Source organism: Molossus molossus, unplaced genomic scaffold (assembly GCF_014108415.1).
Source record: "Molossus molossus isolate mMolMol1 unplaced genomic scaffold, mMolMol1.p scaffold_m16_p_3, whole genome shotgun sequence".
In the NCBI taxonomy this organism is placed as follows: domain Eukaryota; kingdom Metazoa; phylum Chordata; class Mammalia; order Chiroptera; family Molossidae; genus Molossus; species Molossus molossus.
Genome location: NW_023425366.1, coordinates 95,444,638 through 95,462,856, shown reverse-complemented (window position 1 = coordinate 95,462,856; position 18,219 = coordinate 95,444,638). Strand labels below are relative to the sequence as shown.

The 18,219-nt window shown below is 41.9% G+C and overlaps 1 protein-coding gene across 1 annotated transcript; it reads right to left on the bottom strand.

Annotated features, from left to right (window-relative positions):
- Nucleotides 1–1,884: 1,884 nt before the first annotated feature.
- TMEM225B (transmembrane protein 225B) lies at nt 1,885–13,506 on the bottom strand. The gene is given in 5 exon segments (XM_036280920.1): nt 1,885–2,017; nt 6,291–6,312; nt 10,506–10,649; nt 11,760–11,906; nt 13,299–13,506. Coding segments are annotated over 5 exon segments (654 nt in total).
- Between the last annotated feature and the right edge of the window lie 4,713 nt (nt 13,507–18,219).

The window sequence follows — 18,219 nt, the reverse complement described above, 5'->3', positions numbered from 1 at the left end:
TAGTTTGTAGATTTTTTCTAGTCCTAGTTTCACTGATAACACTAGTTCCTGTATGGATTGTTTTAGGAGAAAAAGTGATATGACTGGAACTAGGCTGTCACTATATCCCTATAAAAAATTCCCAAGATATCATTAGGAGAGAAATATAAGAAACAAAAAACATATAATTAAAATACCTAGTGACTGTTTTTCAGGTGTATATGAATTAGCTCCTTTACTTGGGTCAGCCTCTGGAGAACAGAAACTGATTCTGACACCTCTGTGTACCCCCATGGTACACTGCACAAGGTCACTGCACATGGTATGCTGCACAATGGATAGTGTTTGTAAACACTAACAGTCACAACAGAGCCCACTTGACTCTAGTCATGTCCATCACATCTCCCTCTCCAGGAAGACGTTCAGAGCTCCCTGCACTTGTTTTTGAATTTACACTGTTTAAGTTCTAACAGATTTTTCTACATATGTGTTCTTTAGAGAGAAAAGTGGGGAGGCATTGTTACTTAGTATTGTTGAGATGAAGGGCCTTAGATTATTGTTCTGACTTCCCCATTGCCCCAAAACATTTGTACCTCCTAGTTACTCTCATCCTAGCTGGGGGACTGAATGCTCCTGGGTCTGTAAGCACCATCAGGAATGTGAACAGGGCACATTAGAGGTGCACTCAGGAGGTTTCTGACTCTAGTGGAAGGATGGAATGCCAATACATTGATGGCTAACTTGCTTTATGCTTTCCCCAGAAGCTCAGGCTTCCAGACCTGGGAACTCAATCTTGGGTATGTTTTCACCTTTAACCACCCTAACCCTTCCACCCAACACATACTTAAGAAATGTTTTTTGTACAGAATCACACTTTTTGTATGGGGAAATCACTTTTTAATATGACTAACTCAAACACCTTCTGTTGTGGTTACATTCTGTTCAGTTTTTGTCTTATGAAAGTTCACTTCACTTAATCATTTTGTAATATTTCTCCTTCCCCTCCTGCCCTCCAGGCCAGATTTTTGAGGTATGGACTAACAAGCAGTATTCTTTCTTTTACTGAAAACACCTGCAAAAAGAAAAGAAGGAGGGGAGGGAGGGAGGGAGGGAGGGAGGGAGGGAGGGAGGGAGGGAGGGAGGAGGGAGGGAGGGAGGGAGATCACTCAGGAAGTTCAGAATTCAAAAACTTTTAACAAATTTCGAATATGAAAACATTTTTTTCAAATATGAGCAAAATAGAATCACTGTGTAGGGAAGTGGAGCATTAATTTAACATTCAGGAAGCTTATTTAAAGTAGTAGAGCCTTACCCAGCCAGCGTGGCTCAGTGGTTGAGCATTGACCCATGCACCAAGAGGTCACCTGTTAGATTCTGGGTCAGGGCACATGCCCAGGTTGTGGGCCAAATCCCCAGTGCAGGGCATGCAGGAGGTGGACAATTAATGTTCTCTCTCATCGATGTTTCTATCTCTCTCTCCCTCTCCCTTCCTCTCTCTCTAAAATCAATAAAGAAAAAAAACTTACAAAAAGTAGCAGAGCCTGGTCCTGGCCACTTTTGCTCAGCAGTTAGAGCATCAGCCCATGGACCAAAGAGTCGCAGGTTTTATTCTGGTTGAGGGCATGTACCTCGGTTGTGGTTTGTCCCTGACTCTGGTCAGGGTCGTGCAGGAGACAACTAGTCAATGTGTTCCTCTCATGTCAATGTTTCATTCTCTCTCTCTCTCTCTCTCTCTCTCTCTCTCTCTCTCTCTCTCTCCCTGCCACTCTATCTGAAGATAAATGAAAAATATCCTCAGGTAAGGATTAGAAAAAAAAAGTAGCAGAGCCTGGCAGAGAAGAGAGTGCCATCCACACACATGCACTCACACAGTTTGATGAATGGTAGAAGACAGACTCTCCTGGACTAGATAACTATCTCTTCCTTCAGCAGGGTCCCCTTTTGTATTGAACTCAGTCCTCCCAAACTTTCCAGATTCTCCAGGTGCAAGATCTCTTGGGTCTTCTCAATACTCTGGGAAATGGATAATAAATGACACCTAAGGAAGGCTGTTTCTTGAAAGAGGAGATGACACCTAAATAAGAGCAAAAGTTTGGCTCAGATTAGAGTGTCATGCTTCATGCCCTAAAGGTCAGGAACTCTGTCCACTAATGCAATTCTTTTTGGTCTGTACCTGCCCTCCCTAATACTCCCCTCCATTGTAAGGTATTATAGAGACAGAAGGGGAAATAGAGTGCAATAGAACACAAGGCATACAAACCGATGGATAAACTCACAGAACCTTGGCCAGTGCTGAAATTAGCAGTTGTCTAAACATTAATAGGTGAGAAAACAAGGATTAAGAGAGGAAGGTCAACCACAAAACCCAGGCCTCTTGATGCCCAACTCAAGACTCTTAGTAAAGTTAAAGAAAGGAAAAAGAGAATTGATGTTCATAAGAATAAATGGAAATACCTTAAGTATGGTAAGTACAATGGTAAATGCGGTATTAATGTTAACATGAAGATGATGGACAACTTCTATTTTCAGCCTTATAGCAGATTAGATACTCTCCCACTAAAACGAAATAAGTTATAAATAAAATATTTATTCAAAAACTTTTTTGTAAATGCATCATCAAGGTGGCATCAGAGTAAGATATTCTTAAAAGCCAAAACCATAATGGAAACAGGAATTAGAATGTTAAGCAAGCATACAATTAGTTTTCACCTTGAAGACACACACTCACCCCAGGTAACCCTGATTTTCCATTCTGTTGGCCATTGGGACACACACACACACAAACAGCAGAAAAATCCCAGGGCCTGCTCAAGAGGAGAATCTAATACAAGTCTGTCACATGAAACTGGAACTTCAAAATTACCTGTGTTGACCAAGAATTCATAAATACAGGCTAGCTGTTATGTATATCTGCAGCTAAATTCATAATACCTATGTATTTTGTTTGTGATGCTAAGCTAGTTGTGTACCTATGTGCCAGAAAGAAGCAAATGCAAATCCTTTTTCGTGGAAACACTTTAAATACAGGCCTTGAAGAATTTCTGCCCCCCCCCCAAAAAATCCAAGAAAAACTAATTCACTGTTATATATATATATATATATATATATAGAGAGAGAGAGAGAGAGAGAGAGAGAGAGAGAAATAAGATGTCACAACCAAGAGCCTGCATAAACAGCAGCTAATGGACTCAAACCTGCAAATAATTTGGCTGCTAAACTTAAAAGACACAAAATGTAAAATAAGTATGTTTAACATGTATAATGAAAATATATTTAGAGAATTAAAAATATAAGGACAAGAGATGATAAAATACAACACTTAGGGGAAATATAATTTCTAGTTATAAAAATAGATTAATTGAGCCCTGGCCAGTTTGGCTCAGCAGTTGGAGCGTCGGCCTGCGGTACAGAGAGACCCGGGTTCAGTTCCCGCTAAGGGCACGTACCTCGGTTGCAGTTTGTCCCCGGCCCTGGTTGGTCGTGCGGGTGGCAGACATTCGATGTGTCCCTTCACATCGATGTTTCTCTCTCTCTCTCTTCCTCTCTCTCCCTCCCGCTCTATCTGAACAAAAAATGGAAAAATGTCCTCGGGTGAGGATAAGAAAAAAAAAATAGATTAATTGAAATAAAAATTTAATAGGTTAAAGAGCAGATCAGACACAGGTAAAAAGTGAAAGGCTAAAACTAAAGAAACCTCTATGTAAGTTATTCAGAATGCAGCCCAGAAAGACAAAGAGATGGAAAATATGAAAGAGAAATTAAGAGACATGCAAGATAGAGTAACAAGGTCTAACAGAAGTCTTCATGGAATTCCAAAAAGTAAAACAAAAAAATGAGAAGATAAAAATTTCCTAGCAATGCCGAAAGACACTACTCCTCAGATTTAGTTCACACAACAAATCCTAACACAAATACCCATATTCTGAAAAATACCAGAGAAAGTCTAAGAAAGACTTCCTTAATAAGAATATTTTCACAGAGACTCAACTTCTGAACAACAATAAAAATAGGAAAATAATAAAATAATATCTTAAATGCTCAGAAAATAACTGCCAACTTAAAATGTGTATTCAGCAAAACCAATTTTAATGAACAAAATGAAAGATAATTTCATACAAACAAAATATGAGAGTGTATCTCTAATTAACCATCATTAAAAAGCATTATAAAGAATGTATGTCAAGCAGAAGGATAATGATCTTAGATAGAAGGTCTAAGAAGGTTTAATGAACAACTAAATTAGTAAATATGTGAGTAAATTTAAACAAACAAATATTAAATGCATAAAATAATAATGTCAAATGTATAGATTTAAAAAAACAAAAATGAATTAAAACATTGAACAAAATAGCATATAAATTGAGGGAAGGTCCTTTTATTATTTATGTAGAGAATAAATATGTTGATCATCTTTCAACTTTGTTAAGTAAACATTTTAAAATGTCAATAATAACTACTACGTGGATAAAAATAGACCATATAACTTCCAAACTAAAGAGGGAAGACATGTAGTGAGAATTATATACATAAAATTTAGTCAATCCAAAATAAGCGATTTAGGGGTAGGGAGGAACAGAACAGAACTGAAAATACAAATTAATATGATAGAAAAAAATACAAATATATCAGTAGTCACAATGAATGTAAGCCAACTAAATGCTCCAGTTAAAAGACAAATATTATAAGACTAGATGAAAAATCCAGTTATAAGCTATTTATAAGAACTATCCAAAACATGAAGACAGAAAGTTTTAAAGTAAAAGATTTTTAAAAATATAACAGGTAAATACTAACCTAAAAATGTAGAAGTAGCTATAGTAATATTAGCTAAAACAAACTTTACAACAAAAGCATTACTAGAAATAAAAAGAATAATGAGTCTTGGCTGGTGTGGCTGTGATTAGAGTGTTGGCCCACAGACCAAAGGGTTGCAGGTTTGATTCCCAGTCAAGGGCATGAATCTGGGTTGCAGGTTCAATCCCTGGCCCTGGTTGGGGCGTGCGTGGTAGACAACCAATCAATTTGTCTCTCTCACATCGATGCTTCTCTCTCTCCCCTTCCTTTCCTCCCTCTATTCTCTCTAAATATCAGTGGGGGGGGGGGGTGAAGATAATGATAAAAAGTTCAATTCCCTAATAAAATATAACAATTCTAAATCAAGATTTAGACAACATAATAAACAAGCTTGATCTAGTTTATAGATAAAAGATTACCTCACACTAGTCTATAAAGCAATTCTCAATAAATCTAAAAATATTAGGGCTGTCTATGGACCATGATCTCTCCTCAAAGTGAAATTAATTAAAATCATTAACAGAGTCCTGGCCAGTATTGCTCAGTGGTTAGAGTGTCAGTCTGTACACCGAAGGGTCATGGGTTTGATTTCCGGGGGAGTGCATGTGGGAAGCAACCAAACAATGTGTCTCTCTCACATTGATATTTCTCTCTCTCTCTCTTTCCACCTTCCTCTCTCTCTAAAATCAATAAAAATATATTCTTGGGTGAGGATTAAAAAAAAATTTTTAAGAAGAATAAATAATCAATGGGCTTAGATCCTGCTTTAAGAAGTTGGAAAAAGAATAGCAGAATAAATGCAAAAAATTAGGAATGGAAGTTCAAAGTTAGAAGCAAAAATTAAATAGAAAACAAACACAAAACATGAAGGTTCAATAAAGCTAAAAGCTGTTTTTGTTTTTTTAATAAATTTTTTATTTATTTTTTTGTTACAGATATTTTACCTTTTTTACCCCATTGGCACCCCCCTCCCCACCCCACCCCCACCCTGTCCCCGGCTTAGTTGTCCATGTCCATTGGTCATGCATACATGCATATAAGTTCTGTGGTTTATCTCTTCCCACCACCCCCCCACCCCCTCTTCTGAGGGATGTCAGTCTGTGCCCTACTTCCATGTTTCTGGGTCTACTATATTCCTCAGACTGTTATGTTCATTATATTCCGTATATAAGTGAGATCATGTGGTATTTGTCTTTTTCTGTAAAAGCTAATTTTTTGAAGACTTAAAGATGGTAAGCCTCTGACAAAAATTGGTAATGAAAAAAATCACACAACTACAGATACAGCACAAATTAAGAAAGAAAATATTTTGAATAATTTTATGTCAATGAATTTTTAAACTTAGATAAAATGTATAAATTTGTAGAAATATATAAATTACCAAAACTGACTCAAGAACAAAACAATATCTGAATAGTCCTATAATCCTTAAAGAAACTGAATCGTGAACTTAAAATTCTTTCCTAGAGAAATACTATGCTCCTTTTATAGGCAAAGAAAAAATAATAATTCTAAACATAAATTCAGAAATTAGACACCCTCACTCATTTTATAAAGCTTGTAACACCATGATATCAAAATCAGAAAAGGACAGTACAAGAAAAACATTTTTAAACCAATCTCATTCATAACACGAATGCAAAATTCTAAAGAAAATATTACAAAAAAAGTTGAATAACAAAAAAGATATTACACAATGGACAAACTTCCAGTGTTATCTGCCACATTAAGAGGGTTAAAGGAGAAAACTTAATGGTCTCAATACATGCAAAAAGAAAAAGCATCCAATAAAACTTAGCATCCATTCATGATTAAAAAGGAAACACAAATCTTTGCAAACTAGAACCAGAAGGTAACTTCCTTAATATGACAAATATTGTCTACCTAAACTGTGTACAAATAAATACAATACTTTATAATGAAACATCAAAAACATCCCTTTATTATATAGTATCATTGTACTGCAGGTATATATACCTAGGGGGGAAACCAAACAAAAGGACAAGATTATAAAAATTTTAAACATTTTTTCTTTATATTTTTTTTAGAGAGAGAGGAAGGGAGAGGGAGAGAGAGATAGAAACACCAATGAGAGAAAACATCGATTGGTTGCCTCCTGCATGCCTCCTGCAAATCCCCACTGGGGATTTGGCTCACAATCTGGGCATGTGCCCTGACTGGGAATTGAACCAGTGACCTCTTGGTGCATGGGTCAATGTTCAACCACTGAGCCACACCAGCTCAGCAAAATTATAAAAGTTTTAAATAAATATTAAAGAAAACATAAGGAAATGAAAGAAAACAGCATGTTCATGCATAGGAAGATTCAATACTATTTTTTTTAATCAGTTCTCCCTAAATTGAACATATATTGAGTGTAATTCCAAACAAATTTTAACAGATTTTTTTTCTGTGAAATATAATGAAAGATGTCTTATATGTAAACAATATATATATACACACACATGTGTGTATATATATATGAAAGATTTTCTTATATGTAAGAAAAAAGGCCAAAATAACTAAGCCACCTCTGAAAAAGAACAAGTGGAAGGATTTTTCCTACCAGATATCAAAATATATAATATCAAGATATCATAAAGCTACAGAAACTATAAAAGTATGGTTTGGGCACTAGAATAGACAAGTTAATAAATAGAGTATGGAAATTTGATTAATAACAGAAATGGCATTCCAGATCAGTGCAGACTAGTCAATAACTGCCACTATAACAACTTGATATTCATTTAAAAAACATAATGAAAGTGATCCCTACCTCCCCTCACACCATAAATCAAGATGGATTAATGAGTTATAGAAAGCAAAATGACAAAACTTTAATATATAATAAAATATCTTTAAGACCTCAACAAGGAAAGATTTCATAAATTATACACAAAGGAGCCCTGGCCGTTTTGCTCAGCGGTTAGAGCATCGGCCCTTGGACCAAAGAGTTGTGTGTTTGATTCCAGTCAAGGGCACATACCTCGGTTTTGGTTCTGTCCAAGAACCAATCAATGTGTCTTTCTCACATCAATGTCAATGTCTCTCTCTCTCTCTCTTCCCCCCTCCCTCCTTCCCATTCTATCTGAAGATAAATGGAAGTGTATCCTCGAGTGAAGATTAAAAATAATAATAAAAATAATAATAATAATAACAATACACAAAGGAAATAAACCATTTAAAGGAAAATATCAGTAAGTTTAATTGATAAAAATAAGTTTAATGTAGTAAAATTTATTTCCATTCTTCAAAGAATCCTATATAAGAAGTAAAAAGCCAAGCCTTAAACTAGAAGATATTTGCAATATCTATACTAATAAAGGATTAGTATCTAAAATATATGAAGAACTCCTACAAATCAGTTTGAAAAGGACAAAAAAAAATAGGCAAAACACTAAATAAGAATTTCTTAGAACAGGAAACACAAATGGCCACTAAACATATAAAAACATGTTCAATCTGATTAATAATTAAGAAAATGCATTTTAATAGCATGAGATACTATCTTACACCAATTAAATTGGCAAAGATTTAAAGGTCTGACAATTTCAAATGTTGACAAAGAGATGAAGCAACAGGAATTATTTTTCCTGCCAGTAGGGTGCAAATTATTACCATCTTTTAGGAAACCTATTGGACATTATATAGAAAACCTGAAAATATGCATAATCTGGATCCAGAAATTTCAGTACTTAGTATCCTGGAGACCATTTTACACATGTGCAGCAGAAGACATAACAAGAAAGTTCATGACAGTGTTGTTGGTAATAGATAAAATAAACTGGAAACCATCCAATGTCAGGAAAATGGATAATTGGGATTCATTACACAAGTAAATACTTAAGGTTGTAAAAACAAATGAACCTCAATTTCTTGTATTAATATGGAGGAACCTCAGGTTATAATGTTGATCAAAATAGCAAGTTCCCGCCTGGCTGGTGTGGCTCAGTGGTTGAGCGTCGACCCACGCACCAAGAGGTCACCAGTTTGATTCCCAGTCAGGGTACATGCCCAGGTTGGGGGCCCAGTCCTCAGTGGGGGGTATGCAGGAGGCAGCCAATCGATGTTCTCTCTCATCGGTGTTTCTCTCTCTCTCTCCCTCTCCTTTACTCTCTCTCTAAAATCAATAAAAGAAAAAAAATTTTTAATAGCAAGTTCCAGAAGAATAAGCACAATACAATAACATATATATAAAGCTTTAAAGCATGTAAACTAAATAATATATGTTTAAGAATATATATGTTTGTAATAAATGCGATTAGCGTAAGTTTCAGAGTAAATGGTTCTGGAGGGGAGAAAAGATGAAGAGGTCAGGAAATGCCAGATGGTGGCGGGGGGACTTCAAAAATACTTAATGTTCTACCATATTTTATTAATTTTGGCAAGCCAATTTTGTTTTTTTACATTTTAACATCTCTGAAATGAGATGTGTCTTACAAGCTATAACGTCTTAGAATTATACTTGGCAGCAATTTTTCTTTGTCAGTGGTACTTAAAATAAGGGTGTAATATAAACAGCGAAGTAAATGTAATATGGCTAGTTCTTAAACTATATGGCAGAAGTATGGGTGTACAGTTTATTTTTAATTACTTAGATCTTACAGCTATATTATAAATATTCTTTTTTTGAATGGCATTTTTCTTGTTATTTTGTTAATCCTCACCTGAGGATATTTTTCCATTGATTTTTAGATAGAGAGGGAGAGAGAAAGAGAAAGGAACATTGATATGAGAGGGACACATCTATTGGTTGCCTCCTGTATGACTCTGACTGGGGCTGGGTATCGAACCTGCAACACAGGCATGTGCCCTTGATGGGGAATCGAACTTGCAACCCTTCACTCCACGGGCCCATGCTCTAACCGCTGAGCAAAACTAGTCAGGGCATAAATATTCTTTATTTTATATTTAATGTATAATAAAATTGAGTTAAAATAGATTAATCATGGGTTAGGTTAACATAGTAGGGAGGGTATTAGGAATAGGGACAAAATTAAATAGGATTATGGATTTAGATGGTGATAGTATGTAAAGATAAAGGTCAGTTAGGGTGAGGAATGAGATCTTAGATTTCAGGATAAAGATAGAAATAGGAATAGAAAGCCTTAGGAACCAGGATGGTATAGGGGAGAGTATGAAATTTGGAAGAGTCTGGTTCTCAAGTCAAGTAGGATTCAAAGTGGGAAGGACAAGAATAAGGGGTATGGTTGAAGCTCTAGAGCAGTGCTGTCCAGTAGCACTTTCTGCAGCAATGGAAATTTCTATATCTGTACTGTCCAATATGGTAGCCACTAGACACACAATAGTGTGGTTATTGAACATTTGGAATGTGTCTAGTGAGACTGAAGCACTGAATTTTTAACTTTATTTCATTTTAATTAATTAAAGTTAAATAGCTACATGTAGCTAGTGACTGCAGTTATTTAAAATATGTTTTTATTGATTTTTTTTTTAGAGAGAGAGGAAGGGAAAGATAGAAACATCGATGTGAGAGAGAAATATTGATCAGCTGCCTCCTGCATGCCCCCCACCAGGGATCAAGACCTGAAACCCTGGGCATGTGCCCTGACTGGGAATCAAACTGGGACCTTTCAGTCAATGGGACGATGCTCAATGCACTGAGCCACACTGGCCGGGCAGTGACTGCAGCTTTGAACAGCTTAGCTCTAGAGTGTCCATGGCTCCTGAATCCCAACAGAGGGCAGGGAGAGGGGCACCAGTCCCGGGACACTCACCAGCCACTATGAACAGAAAGAAGCCAAAGCGCAGGATGTAGTAAGGCTACTGCGCAGAGAATTAGGGAGGGCTGGGCTTCACCATCAGACTCTGGATCTCCAGGGCATGCAGCAACAAGGCCAGGAAAGCACAAGCCCCTGCAGGACACAGGGAAGCAACTTTGCTCTCCTCTGTGGTTCTGTCTTCGGTCCAGCCTTCCTCAGACTTAATTAGACAGAGCCAGTGGCCTACAGCCTATGTGCCTCCTGCATGGAGGCTCTTTCTCTTGCTGGCAAACCTTGCCCTCTCTGAGCCAAAAACGTCCACCCCACATGCCTGTCTTGTCCTCTTTCCCAACTTATCTCAAAGCTCATGCGCCTCACCTCCCGGGGCCCCCTAATCAGAAATCCTTTTCCTGCCCTGGCCAGTTTGGCTCAGTGGTTAGAGCGTTGGCCTGCGGTCCGGAGAGACCCGGGTTCGGTTCCCACTAAGGGCATGTACCTCAGTTGCAGTTTGTCCCCGGCCCTGGTTGGTCGTGCGGTGGCAGCCACTCGATGTGTCCCTTTCATGTCGATGTTTCTCTCTCTCTCTCTCTCTTCCTCTCTCTCCCTCCCACTCTATCTGTACAAAAAATGGAAAAATGTCCTCGGGTGAGGATAAAAAAAAAAAAAAAAAAGAAATCCCTTTCCTGAGTACCCTCTGTGCTCATGACCTCAGCTGACTCCTGCCTGGGCCCTCTGGGTGTGATACTTTGGATGAAACTCAACCTGATTCTCCCACCGTGAGCCTTCCAGCTCCTCCATCTCATGACAGGGGAGGGCGTTGGTCAACCTTTTAAAGTCAAAAGATTCCAAAGGGCAGAGATGGTCTCTTCCATTTATTCATCCAAAAAACATTTATATTTCATTTACATCATATATTTCAATGATATTAGAATTCTATTCCAGACTCTATGACAGTCACTGGGATAGAGCTTATGGTAAAAAAGACCCCAGACAAATGACCCCAACCAGTGTGGTAAGCACTGTGGTAAGGACTGTGCTAGCTGGAAGTGTGGAGTACTGAAAAGCCCCAAAGAAGAGGGGTCATAAATAGGTACAGAGGGGCAGTGTATGGGGGTGGGTTACTTCAGAGAGAAGCCAACAGAGGAGACCTTCAAATCCTCTCTCCTGACATCACAGAGATCATCCTCCTTCCCCAAACCACCCACCATCTGCCTTTGAACCCCTCCCCAGGCCGTCCCCAAGGCCTGCCTGCCTGCTCCACACCTGTGAGGAAGCTGATGGAGGCTGATACAAAATTGTGCATCCGGGTCCTTGGAAGGGGCTAAGATGCAAAAGACACCACAATGGGGGTGGTGAGGGCAGACAAGACGACTGCAGACAGCAAGAAAACGCAGCTGAGGATGATGTAAACTGCAGGGGAGGGAGCGTGGGCTGGTGCTGGGCACCCTGACCCCAAAGGACAGAGCCCACAGAGCCCACAGAGCCCACAGAGCCCACAGAGCCCACAGAGCCTGGGCAGGGATGGCCTCTGAAGCTCTAGCACCTCAGGCCCTGACATGTGGCCTGGAACCAAGGTTCTGACCTTGCCACTTTGGCCCCATTTTGTTCCCCATGACATGAAAGTAAACAACAACAAAATTACATAGACAAATGGTGGTTTTACAAACAACATAAAATAAAACCCTCATGATAAAATTTGTTACACAAGGAAACGTGAGGAATCGCATCTATATTGGTCATGCTGAAAAAAGTCACCGGTGGAAAATCAACATGTTCTGAACGATGCGGGGAACCCCTACAGTTATCCTGGTTAATAAAAGTAACAGACCAAAATAGCAGAGCCAGAGTCTTAAGGGCAGGGTGATTTGTCCTGCTACTGTTAGCATGATGCAGACTCATGTTAAAATGAGTTTGTATACGCTCCTGAGCATGCAGAAATGGACAGCTGGGGGTAGAACAAAGGGACAAAGGTATTATTGAAGACTCAGAGTTCTTGAATCTACCCTTGCGTTAAGACAGTGCTTCTGAACCAGACACAATTTTGCTCCTCACGGGGGATATTTGGCAATGCCAAGAAGTAATTCTGTCACAACTAATGGAGGGAGGGTTCTACTGGTATCTAGGGGGTAGTAGAGGGCAGGGATGCTACTAAGCTGTAAGAAACAGGGGAGCCTCCCAACAAAGATTATCCACCCCAAAATGTCAGTAATGCGAAGGCCGAGGAACCCTGGATCAAAGAGCTCACACAGTCTGGCCCTTCTTCCCCATAGTGGCTCTCTTCTCCTATCACCAGGAGATAACCCCTAGGTTTCCAGGAGTCACCTTTTTTCCAAGGCAGATGCCATCATGAACTTTCCAAGTTCCTTGTAAAACACGGTCTTGAGTGCCTCCTCAATAATGTGGTACCCAGGCCTGAGCACATTATCTGCAGAGCTGCTACCCAGAGTTGGACAGGTATGTGGCCAAGGGGAGAAGTTGAGGCTGAAACCCAACCTGGGCTCTGCTAACCAAGCTGCTCCCCTAGGTAGGAGCTAATGGCAGCCCTGAGAGGTGAGAAGTGGGGGAGCCTCACAGAGTAGGGCAGGATCCCCTCCTTCATCCCAGGGGACCCCCAGAAATAAACTGCTGCTGACACATTGGCTCCTGACTCCAGTGTCAGCCTGACATTATTAACCCCCTCCCAGTGCCTACTGTCCTCTAACCCCAAGACAGTGGAGACTCAGAGAAAATGCCCTTATGGGCTTATTAAATCTTATTCTCTGCCACCCCCACCCCCTAGTCCCTGCCTCCATCCCTCCTTACTGGATAAGGGTCAAGGCTTCTAGCACTTGAAAGGAAAGCAGTTTTCAAACAGGCCACTGAAAAACGCCTCACAGGATTCCTCATTCACAAGGCACGCCCAGAAGGGGAAAATGGCAACCAGCAGTATGAGCAGGTAGCCCAGTATGGTCAAGGCTGGGGCTATGGCCCATGTGAAGCCCTTTATGTCCTTGTCCTCTACAGTCAGCATCAACTGGGCAAGGAAAAGTGAGGACAAGAGGTGGGGCACCTACTCCCAATTCTCGTGTGGCACAAAGAGATAGTGCCTGCAGAAATGCTAACACATATATGAGGCTCAATAAATGCTGACTGATTTGCCTCAATAAACTTTACAGCTTTACAGACATCCTTAGTGGAACTAAAAAACACATAGGACCTTTTCTACCACTAACTCACTGGGTGATCTTGGGTATGTGGGGTTTCTTCTGTGAGCCCCAATTTCCACCTCTGTAAAATGAGAAGGATGGACTAGGCTGTTCCCTACCTCTTCCAGCTCTGAAGTTCTAACCATTCAATTCTGTTAACACCCACCCACTGGCCACAGAAGAACCTCTCCAATGCCCTCTTTCAGTCTGCTATTTGCCTTTTGAGACTTCAGAATAGGGACCAGGGGGAGATAAGACCAGGGTCTGAAATGCCCTTCCTCAGTAACTGGCCTTCTTGCCTCTGGACCCTGGGTTTAGATGGGGAGTGTTCCACCAGGCCAGTAAGAGCCTCCTGCTGAAAAATGAGATTATATGCACAGAGGAAGTATTGCAAATAGTTTTAGAGTTTTATAGACCTTGCTGAAGCCCCAGGTACCAATCTAGGCCTGAAGGTGAGGCCCTTCATTAAGGATCCCTCATATCTTCTCCTTGAATACTGTCTGTCACTAAAGATGCTTTCTTTTGAATGAGTACCTGAGACGATAAGAGCTGACTGGACTTGGCTTTAGAAGCCCTAGATTGTCATCCCAGCTTTATCATTTGCTAGCTGTATAACCTTGGGAAGCTTGCTAAAACTCTCGGGACTTTGGGTCCCCCATTGGGAAGATGGGGGATACAACACTTGCCCAGTGGGTCTCTGAGAAGGCCAAATGAAATACTGCATACTGAAGGGGCAAGCACAGTGCTGGGACTCAAGTGCTTGGTTAAAGGGGGGGGGGTTGGTGAGAGAACAAACTTCTCCTAAAATTCAAATATTCCTATGGTGAAAGGGGCTAGAGGCCACTCATAATCTAAGGGCAAATTTATTCAACTAGTCTGCTCTCCTCTCTGCCTTTGCCAAGCCCAGCAACCCTGTGGAAGGAGTTTTCACCAAGGTGGAGAGGAACAAGTGGAGGCAGGGGAGGAGCTGTATAGGAGCCTGGGGTGCTGCAGGGAGGGTGGGCCTGGTCAGAATGCATACAGATGGCACTGTGATTACCCTGGCACCTGGTGGTGCAGAAGGGAGGCATCAGGAAGTGAGAGACACACATGACAAAAGAGGTGAAGGGCACTCTAAGAAAACAGAACAGCCCTTCTTTCCAAGTCATGCCCAAAGCCAGGCCTGGAGACCCCTATAAAAGCAGGGCTGTGCTTGGCGGCACCAAAGATTCGAGCTGTGCATGATGACTGCAGAAGACAGGGTCCTTGGAGTGAAAGTGCTGTTCTTACTTCTCTGCACCCTGTGCAAATACCCTTGCTCATGCCCAGGCATTATGGCTTCTTCACGGTCCCCAAAGCAGACCCCACCCCCCTCACTACAGCTGGGGACAAGGAGTGTCTTTAAGGCTTTGAGAACTGTTGATCACTATAGCAGAACAAGGGCAGAGGTGTGGGTGCCCTCCCAGCCCTCCCACCCAACTATGCTGTTTATAAATGGTTTAACCACTGCTCCTCTTTTAATGCTGTTAAGAGTGCTTTGGAAATGTTCTAATGTGCTTTCTCCTCTTTTTGTCACTCACCAGCTTTTCTTCTCCCCACCTGAAAAAATTGAATCCTTCCCTCTTTCCAAAGCTACCCTTTCGATCTTCTCTCCACCCTCCAGGCCTACTGATGAGTCACCTGAACTTCAGGGTCTCAGTTTCCCTTGCTCTAAAATGATGAAGTCAGTAGGACCAGAGAGTGTTGAGTCCCATTTGTAAAACTCTCCAAGTAGGAATCATGGCTACATATTGACCCTCATGCTCTGTACGAAGTGGCGTGCCCTAGACATTTTCCTCTGATGGTCTGTATCTCTTCCTGTCCACCCCCCACAACCTCAACTTGTCTAAAACTGACCTGAATATCATCCCTATTTCAGTCATTCTCTCCATCACCCACACTATAGCTAGGAGCTCATGCTGGCTTCTCCCTTTCTCCTATGCTTCCAGCTCATCAGCCTTCCTCACCTCCTCGGTTTTCACAAAGTTTCCCAACCACCCCCCTTCCTGCCCACCCCCCATGTCTCCCTCCAGTCCTGGAACACCACAGTCAACCCCAAGCATCTGCAACTTCCATGCCTGGGGTCCTTCTCTGGGGATGCCCTCTCTGCTCCTCCAGACCTCTTAAATCCCACCTCTCATATAAGCACAGCTTGATCCTGTGCACTCCATGTAGGCCTCCCAACCATTATCCATTCCCTCCATAGAAATTAAATGTGCACTTACTAGATGCCCCATTCCCAGTTTAGGCCAATGGGGACAATTCAGGGACAAAAAAACAAAAACAAAAACAAAAGACAGGAATTTGCAGGCTCTTGGTAACTACTGCAGAGAGAAACAAATAAACATATCATATTGATACAGTGCTTTCCTCTCCCCAGTCTTGGGTTACCATGGGGCCACCCAGCATACCACCTCCTGTCTGCACTCTCCACCCACCCTCCACCCCTAACCCTGCTTTCCAGTGAGGTGGGCCTTGTCGGCCTTTCTCTGAGGTTAGGCCAGGGTCCTGCATGGAACAGCCCTTAGTGCTGGGACTTGATGAATATGCAATTTTGGGAATACACTAACATAGGCCAGACTCAAAGGACTACCGACATTTTAATATAAAAGGGGATTTGTAGATCCCTTTGTACTGATGAAGAAAAAGAGAGTGGTAGAGAAGACTCCATTGGTCCAGGATCCCACAGTCAGTGGGGACCAGGGATCAGAAAGTCATGTGGCTGATCCTCCCATCTCACCAGACACTACTGGCCAGCAGTCCTATTCAATGATTTCCAAATGTGAAATTTAGTGGAACCTAAGAATTTTTTCTAATGGGTATGTTCATGTGCATGTGTGAGAAAGGGAGAGAATGGAAGAAGGTAGGATTGCCAACTTTCTATTCTGCCAAGGACATTCAAAAAGAAACAAACAAACAAAAAAAAAACTCACCTACTATCATTGACTGTTTTAATTATTATTTTTAAAAGATCCCAGATACTGGAAAGCAGAAGAGCTGCCTATTCCTCAGTGGGGCCAGGACCAGCACCTGAGAACCACCCGCTTGTGTAGAAGGTACTCAATCCCGGTTCCCTCTGGGACACTCTCTCTGGGCCACCCTGCAACAACCAGTGTGCAGACCTCTCTGGGCCCTGTGCGCTCCCAGGGACACCTGGAAACTGTACTGGGGATAAAGAGGTGGGTGACATATAAAGTACACCTTGGTTGGAACAGGGAAGAGACCTGGAAGGAACTGTCTGGGCCATTCCTCCCTCTGGCAACCTTCCTCTTCCCAAACCTTTCATGGCCTGGAAGTCACAGTGACATTTTCCAGACCCAAAGATGGTCCCCAACCTGGCCATCCACCCCCAGACACCACTCTGTGGGTCTCAACATCCCAAGGGATTATGTGTAGCCTTTGGGTGGGGGGAGCTTCTCCATGCCCTCCCCATGCCGACCAGTGAAGCCACTTCAACTCACCCTCTACCAGTTTCCTCTCCCTCATTCGGGCCACTTTTGAGGTCTCCCAGTCTCCTGGGCAGAGCTTCCCTCTAGGTGGCCCCAGGGCAGTGGGACAAGCCCCCACCCCGCCCCACTCCTCTGTCTCTTCTGCTTGTGGTCCAGGCCTCCGCTGGCTCCCAGGCCCCCGCAGCTATGCTTGGTCTCCTGGCAGAGTTCCCCAGCCCTGGGGCCAGTGGAGGAAGGCAGGGGCTCACCCCTGGAGGCAGCTGTCCCGCCTCTCCCCTGACCCTCAGCTAGGGAAACCTGGCCTCCAGGGTTGTTCACCATAGGCCTCGCTCACCAGTGTACAGAATAGGGTGGGGGTTTGAGCAAGCTGGAGTCCCCCAAATCTGAATTTGAATTTCAACTCTACCATTACCAGCAGGGTAACCTTGGGTAAGTTACTTCTCTTTCCCAGGTGTCAGTTTTCTCATCTGTGAGAGGGGATTAATAATAGTAACTTTTTCTGTTGGGTGGCAGAAATGATCCAATGAGAAGTGGCTGGAAAAGAAGCCACCCCACCCCCTACACTTGCACAGTAATAGAGCTGCACAAAGAGCAGCCTTCACCAGGAACCGAGAAGCCCTGAGTTTGAGTTTCCTGACTCCCCAGGGGCATGCCAATTCACTCCCCTTCCCCAAGACCTTGGCTCCCACACCAAGCTTTGTTTTGTGCATGTGCTCTGATTTCCCTCAAGCCTCCCTGGCCCTTACATTCATTGCCCTTCTTTGCTCTCCCAAAGTAAAGTTGTCTGAACCTCTCAACACTCTGGGTGGTTTTAAACTTCTCAAAGAGACAGCACTCAAGGGAAGCAGGACTGGCTTTCAGCCCTGGGGCTGGATAAGTCACCAGTCCACCTTGCTCTGAGTCTATGCTCACCAAGAAAATGCATTTACAACTCATAAGATTTTTAAATCCAGGATCAGGACCATGTCTAGCACCCCTTCACACCTCTCCACTAGCCAGTACATATTCAAAGACAACAGGAAGGGATGAGGGCATGGACCACACTAATTTAAGTCATCACTCAAGTGAGAG